This window comes from Hirundo rustica, chromosome 22, assembly GCF_015227805.2.
Source record: "Hirundo rustica isolate bHirRus1 chromosome 22, bHirRus1.pri.v3, whole genome shotgun sequence".
In the NCBI taxonomy this organism is placed as follows: domain Eukaryota; kingdom Metazoa; phylum Chordata; class Aves; order Passeriformes; family Hirundinidae; genus Hirundo; species Hirundo rustica.
Window position 1 is genome coordinate 3,430,067 of NC_053471.1, and position 7,215 is coordinate 3,437,281.

Sequence of the window (7,215 nt, forward strand, 5' to 3'; positions counted from 1 at the left end):
AGCGAGGGGTGTCGAGCTTCCCCGGGAGTCACCCAGCGGGGCCGCAGCTCCTCCGGGAGCCCCGGCGGGTGGGACGCGAGCGGGGGCCGACCCTGTCGAGGGCTCTGTCCCCATGGAAGGGAAGCTGTTCCTGCTGCTGCTCCGCCTGGCCGCCCCTGCCGAGGCCTTGGGGGCGTGTGGGCTGAGAACGGGCTGATCCCCAACCTCCCCATGCCCGACTGACGCTGGGAAATGTCGCAAGAGCATCCCGAAGGGCTCCGGCAGCCTGAGGGAGGAGGGGAGGGGTGCGGGCAGGCCGCAGGAGAGGGGTGGGTGCCCCCAGGGCTTTGCAGCCGTGCCCGAGGAGTTTAATGGTTCGGAGATCCTGGTGTAAATCATTGCCAGGGCAGGGCAGGGATGGAGACGGGTCTGGTGTGCAGGCAGAGGGAAGGGGAAGGGGGCTGGAGGGGGCCGAAGCACTCAGGCATCACTCGCCCACCTCATGTGGGGGACAGACATTTCACAGGGCCTGTTGTGAAAGGACAAGGGGGGAGTGTGTTTTAAAGGAGAAATTGGATAATTTGGGTTGGGTGTTTAGGAGGAAATTCTTCCCTGTGAGGGGATGAGGCCCTGGCACAGGTTGCCCAGAGAAGCTGTGGGTGCTCCACCCCAGAAGTATTCCAGGCCAGATTGGATGGAGCTTGGAGCAGCCTGGGATAGTGGGAACTGTCTCTGCCTGTGGCAGGGGTGGGATGAGATGAGCTTTAAGGTCCCTTTCCACCCAAACCATTCCGTGCTGCTGCGATGAGCATCCAGACAGTGCTGGACCTGAGGCAGAGGCAGCAGCAGCTCCCTTCCCGGGATACTGATGTCAGGGCACTGTTGATAGGAGCAGCTCTGGAAAGCCGGGAGAGCAGCTAATTCAATGGAGAGATAGGCTGGAACAGCAAGGCTCCTGCTTTAATCTGATTGCTGGGCTGATGGGTAGCACTGCAGTGGATCTGTGGAAAACTTCCAGGCACAGGGGTGACGTAGGAGCTTAAATCCTGCCCACTGCCAGGACTGAGGTGCCTGAAAGCAGCCACAGAGGCTGAGAGCACAGTTCTGCTGTGAGGATGGAGCAGGCAGGGAGATGTAGACACCACGGGTAGATGTGACCAGCCCTGTGTGTGTTCTGTGCCCACCGTGGGTGCAGCGCGACTTTCCTGCCCCAAGGCCAAGCTGTTCTCAAGTCAAGTTTTGGCTGGCTGATGTGTTTGTGGCAAGAATGGGAGCTCAGCTGGATCATCAGGTGAGGAAAAAACCTCACAGGGCACAAGTGGAGAGCAAAACCTCTGTGTGGGAGGGCAGAGGCCAGTGCTGGTACCACCAGGGACAGGCTTGGAAGCACTCGGGTGGGAGGACGGCTCTTGGGATGCAGGTGAGGACATTTTGGATGCAGTGTTTTCCTCATCCCAAGATGGAATTAAAGCTGGGCTCAGGAGATACCCTCCCCCAGGAGCACACAGAGCAGCAGCCCCATGCTGGAGCTGGCAGGGAATGACGGGCTTGCCCCTGCCTGCCTGTGGCAGCTCCCGCTGGGCTGGGATCTGCCGCTCCTGGGTGTCCCAAAACACCGTGGGAGACAAGACTTTACCCTGCCCAGACCCTTGTGGGGCCAGGGATGTGTTTGGAGGGCCTGGGACACCCCTCTGGAAGTCTCCACAGCCCTGCTGGAGCACAGGCAGTGGGCAGGGAAGTTCCTCTGCAGGTTCCTCCTCTCCGGGCTTGCGTGCGTGTCTTTTCCTGCTGCAGCCGCTCTGTTTTCTGGGAGTGCTGTTTTATTCTGGCCCTTGACCCTGCAAACTGGGCGTGCACTCAAGCTAAACAAGCAAACATGAAGCTTTGGAGCTCAGGAGGGTTGTGCTGAAGGGTGTGCTGGTTGTGTGGATACAGCACCACTGACAGCACAGGCCAGAGCCACCTCGAGCCCAACCCGGCATCAAGAAGCCGGGGAGGGAAGGAGAAATCCCTGACACGGCACATCCATGAATCTGCAAAGCTCCCTGGGTGGGGATGGGGCAGTTCTGCTGTGAGGATGGAGGCTGCCCACCGCACCCGAGGCCAGGGAGGTGAGGGGGCAGGAGATGTGGCTCCTGTGTGTGTTTATTTTTGGGAATCGAGCACATTTGGTCCTGGTGACTCGGAAAATGTTCAGAGGACAAATTCCCACCCGTGACATGGCTGGTCGGGGGTGTTTGGGCTCAGACCCCGCAGAGGGATGCAGCTGGGGCACTCAGCACCAGCGTGTGCTGCTCCAGGGAGCTGAGAGCCAGCCTGAAGTGAGCCAGGGCCCTACAAGGGTTCACCATCCCGGCAGCCTTTGCCAGCAGCAGCTGGGGGAAGCCACAGGGTCGAGTTGGCTGGGAGAGAGGCAGTTTTGGTTTCTGTTCTCCAGCCAGCACCATGAGGAGCCCTGCTCCCCCCGAAACGGGGAGAGGAGAAGCTATTCAGCTAGAGATGTGTTTCTGAGAATTCCCACCTTGGTTTGCACTGACAACAGATCTTGAAATAGATTTTGATGGCCTTCTTTGGGTGCTGTGAAGCTGCCAGTTATCACACTCCTAAGGACAGGCAATCTAAGCCCTTAGCAAACATCAGTGATTTGATTGTTTTCAAAGGTTGGTGGATATTACAGCTGAGAAAACTGTAATATCCACCAACCTTTGAAAAGTAGCAAAGGGTGGGGATGAGAAGGGCCGGGAAGGATCCACATGCCCTGCTCTTTCCTGACTTGCACTCCTCAGGCACAGCAGTGTGAGGTGCAGTGTCAGTGGATGAATTGGTGTCCTGGTGGCTGCAGAGCCTTTCGCTGTTTGCTGTGCACTCACCTCTGACACAACCTTACACATGGCCAGAATGTAATGAGACCTGTGAAGATGTATCAAGCCTGAGGGTTGACCTGCAACCTCCCAGAGTGGCTTAGTAATATTGTGAGATGGCTCCTTGGGTGTGTTTTGTAAAGCAAAGGTTTTAATAAAATAGAAAATATCAAACTGTACAGAAACAAAAGAACAAAAGAATAAAAGCCACGTACAGGTGCCAGAGAAGCATCTGACACCTGACTAAGACACCCCAAGAAGCCCTGAGCACCTCTGTGCTCCTTAAAAACTCAACGTTTCTCGAGGGACAGTTCATCTTGCTGCCGATAAAGTCTAGCTAACATTTCTGAGGAACAGTAAAGAGACCTCTTGGCATTGAGCCAGTTACCGCCAGGACAGCAAAGAACTTTTCTGGGGGTCCTTTTACCTTATAAAAACAGCAATGGGTGAGCCTTAAACCTTTCCCTGCCGGGGTGTGGGGTGCATTCCTGCCCATCACAGCTCCCTCTCTTGTCCCCAGAGCTCGCAGCCTGCCCGGGGAGGGGGCCGCACGCATGCCAGCAGGGCTGCAGCCCCCCGAGCCATGCGGTGACGTGGGGACAGCCCGGCGCCGCAGCAGCCATGGCCCAGTCCCGGGCCAACGGGTCCCACTACGCCCTGACGGCCATCGGGCTGGGCATGCTGGTCCTGGGCATCATCATGGCCGTGTGGAACCTCGTGCCCGGCTTCGGCCCCGCCGACAAACCCGGCGGCCAGGCCGGCAACAGCAGCAAGCCGGACCGCGGCTCCGGGGGCATCCTGAAGAGCAAGACCTTCTCGGTGGCCTACGTGCTGGTGGGGGCAGGATTGCTGCTGCTGCTGCTCTCCCTCTGCCTCAACATCCGCGACAAGAAGAGGCAGAGCGAGGAGCTCGCCGTCGCCCACGTGCAGCGCCAGGTGTCTGCGGAGCCCTCGCAGCAGGAGGACAGGTGAGGAGGGGTTTTGGGGACGGAGGGGGTGGGATTGGGTGTGGGATGAAAGCAGGGATGGCTGTTGTTACTCGGGAAGGTCTGGAGCAAGGAGAGGAAGGCGGTGCGCGCTGAAATGAGGAGGCACGTGCCGTGATTTGTGCCCGGGAGACGCAGATTTCATGTTCGGACTCGGTGTTTATTAATTCTTATCTATAGTATGCTCTCATGAGTCGTGATCTCTAGCTAACAAGGTAGAAAATGGATGCCTCTAATTCTTTCCAAGGTCTTTTTGAGCATAAACTATCCAATGACAAGGTGACACCTCTGTTATTTATACTTTTAACCCAGTTACTGACCACACAAGGTCCGCAATGCGGGTCTTTTCACCCAATTACAAGAAACCACCCAAAGCCATAAAGAAGGTGAAAGAAGAAGAATTTAGCCTATGCCCCAAATCCTCCATCTTGTTTTGTATATATTACTGTATTCTAATATCTTAAACTCTATGTTTTCCGCCATGCATATCACACACTTCTATTCAAACTACACACCCACGATCCCAGTGCTGTCACTCAATTTTGGAAGACTTCTCCATGGCCTCAGGTCAATTGCAGTGTTTTCTTGGGGGTCAGTGCCTGCCAGCACAGGAAGTCTGAAAGTCTCAGTGCCCAGGGTTCCAGATTTAGGGTTTTGGTATGTCCTGGAGATGGGAAAGGAGTCTCCATTTATGCAGCTGTGAGTGGAAGGGAGCCCTGTTGGTGTGTGAGGTGGGCTCCAAGACAGAGCTGTGGCCAAGGCAGCGTTGGGAGAGGTGCCACTCCTGGCGTGGTTGGCACACGGGAGCGAGCTGAGGGAACGCTGGGCAGTGTGGTGGGTGACACAGAGAGCAGGAGGCTCCTGCCACACGCTGGGAGAGCAGCCAGAGGGGCAGGACGGGGGCTGTCTCTGCCTCGCTGCGTGCAGCCAAGGTGCCAAACAGCCCTGGGGACTGGCCATGGAGTTTAGACCCAGAGGAAGTCTGCAGGGCTCTGCTGTTTGCTCAGGGAGCTTTGTGGAGCAGAGCAAAGGCTGCTGCCACAGAAGGCACAGTCTCGACAAACACAGGCAGGGGGGGAGTCTCTGTCCATCAGCACAGCTCCCTGTGCAGAGAGAGGCAGGGGAGCATTGGGACAATGTGGGGTGCAAGGGGACAGGAGGGGACAGTGGCACTGCTGGCTCTTGTCAGGGCCTGCAGATCCTTGGAGAAAAGTGATTTTCCATGTTTGATTGGAAAGGTGAATTGGAGCAACCTGGGATAGTGGAAAATATCCCAATAACAAAGAATAATCCAAATAATATCCCAATAATAAAGAAATGGCAAGTATTGTGTGCACGTACATGTGCATAGATGGTGGCATAGAGTAGGGTTGAATCTCTTCACAGAAAAACCCAAGGTACCCAACCCATAAGGCATCAGAATGACAAAGAGAGAGGGGTGATGTCCTTTTCTAATGTATTTTGACTGATTTTCGAGAGTGGAGGAGAGAAACTGATGTTCTCTATCAGGAAGAAATCACTGCTGGGCAATAGCGAAGGGTCTGTGGGCAGAGAAAGTGTTAATCAAATACGGCCATAAGTCACGAGGAAATAAAATGTGTCTGAACTGAGGTGGGGTCGTGATTTATTCTGTCAAGCAAAAGGAAACTGGCATCTAATGTAGAAGGGCAAAAACTATTTCTGGTGGGGCGAGGTGGTTTATTCTTTCCTCTCCATCCCCTTCCCACAACGATGCGCTACCCAGACTTAACTCTTTCCCCCCCAGCCAAGAAGAGGATGAAGACGCCTCTTCCCAATACTACGTGCCCAGCTACGAGGAGGTGATGAACACGGGCTACCATGAGCCCAGAGACTCGGACAGGAGCAACAGGCTCAGCGTCTCCCTGCCCTCCTACGAGTCCTTGGCAGGGCTGGGCGAGAGCAGCCAGGCGCCGGGAGCGGCGGGCGCGGAGCCCGGCACGGAGAGGCCGCCCAGCCGGCACAGCTCCCGCCTCAGCAAGCGCCTCAAGCCCCTCAAGGTCCGCAGGATCAAGTCAGAGAAGCTGCACCTGAAGGACATCAGGCTAAACCTGGCGCAGGGCAACAGCAGTGTCCCCATCACGATAGAGCCCCTCACCCCTCCGCCCAAGTACGAGGAGATCCAGGAGAAAATGCCAGTGAGCCAGCAAATGCCTTAAAAAAAAAAAAAAACAGAGGAATCTGTGATGCTGCTTGGTTGAGGGTTTTCTAAAACTCACCATGCCAAGAGGGGCTTGGTGTGTGGGTGCAGAAGCAGCCAGGGCTCCCTGGAAGCTGCCACGTGGAGGATGTGCTGTGGCACAAGGACGGGACTTGTTTTCCCTGGGACTGGGTTTTGCAAAAGACTGTGGGGAAGGAAACCTGAACACCACAAGTTCTGCTGCTGTGAATTAAATGAAGGCTGGACGTGCCAAAACTCTCACTTGTGGTGTTTGATACGAGACCACCCAGTGCATCCTCTCATCTCCTCTCCCCCTTGCTTCCAGCAAGACTCTTCCAAGCCACCAAACTGATATTGCAGAAGGATTTTCCAAGTGGAAAAGCGAAATGTTTCTTTTTTTGGGGTGTCTTTTCTTTCTGAGGAAGGGGAAGCGCGTTGCCAGGGCAGCACCACGGCTTTCCCTGGCTCCCAAGTGGGCTGGGCTGGTGGCCCGGAGCCAGCCCCGACTCCTGCCAAGGTCTCTTCTGGCTGGTGGGAAGCAGCTGAAAGGAGCTTCCTGCTCCTCAGGGAGAGGATGGATTTCTTAGCCCTGTTGCTTTCCCTGTTGTGTTTTGTGCTCCATTCGAGGCAAGCGGGTGACTCTGGGGGGTTGAGAGCTGCGTGCACCAGTGCCAGGGGTGAAACCACTGCTGAGCATCCTGTGCAGGCAGACTGGTCTGAATAAACGTTTTGTACGTTGTGTTTGTGCGTGTGTTGTGTACGTTGTGTGTGTGTGTTGTAAACTGTCGTGTTATGCTCTGTGTGCGTGTGTGTGCTGTGTACTCGTGCGTGCTTGGCCCTTCCCAAGGTTTGTGATCCATGGGCAGATGCTGCTCCATGGGCAGATGCTGCTCCGTGGGCATCCCAGCCCTGTGGGGGCTTCCAGCAAAGCCCTCACCCACAAAGTCCAGCAGCAGATGCATCCATGGGCTCCCTGGGGAGTCTGAGGTGGGACGTGGGGGTGGCTTTGCCAGTGTGATGCTGATATCAAATCCCGGAATCGTGTAGGTTGGAACAGATCTCCAAGGTCATTGAGTCCAACCACTGACCTGGCAGGGCCGTGTCCACCACTGAGCCATGTCCATGTCGTGGCTCAGCAGAGGTTGGCTTGATGCTCTTGATACTTCTCATAAGGTATAAGAGGAATTTAAGTGACCAAAACAAAGGCAGA

The 7,215-nt window shown here is 55.6% G+C and overlaps 1 protein-coding gene across 1 annotated transcript; it reads left to right on the top strand.

The window, feature by feature from the left end:
* The first annotated feature begins 3,394 nt into the window (after nucleotides 1-3,394).
* On the top strand, nucleotides 3,395-6,725 carry TMEM51 (transmembrane protein 51). The gene is made up of 2 exons (XM_040084544.2): nucleotides 3,395-3,808; nucleotides 5,592-6,725. The coding sequence occupies exons 1-2, from the start codon at nucleotides 3,462-3,464 to the stop codon at nucleotides 6,001-6,003; spliced, it is 759 nt and encodes a 252-aa protein (XP_039940478.1). The 5' UTR covers nucleotides 3,395-3,461; the 3' UTR covers nucleotides 6,004-6,725.
* Nucleotides 6,726-7,215: the final 490 nt, after the last annotated feature.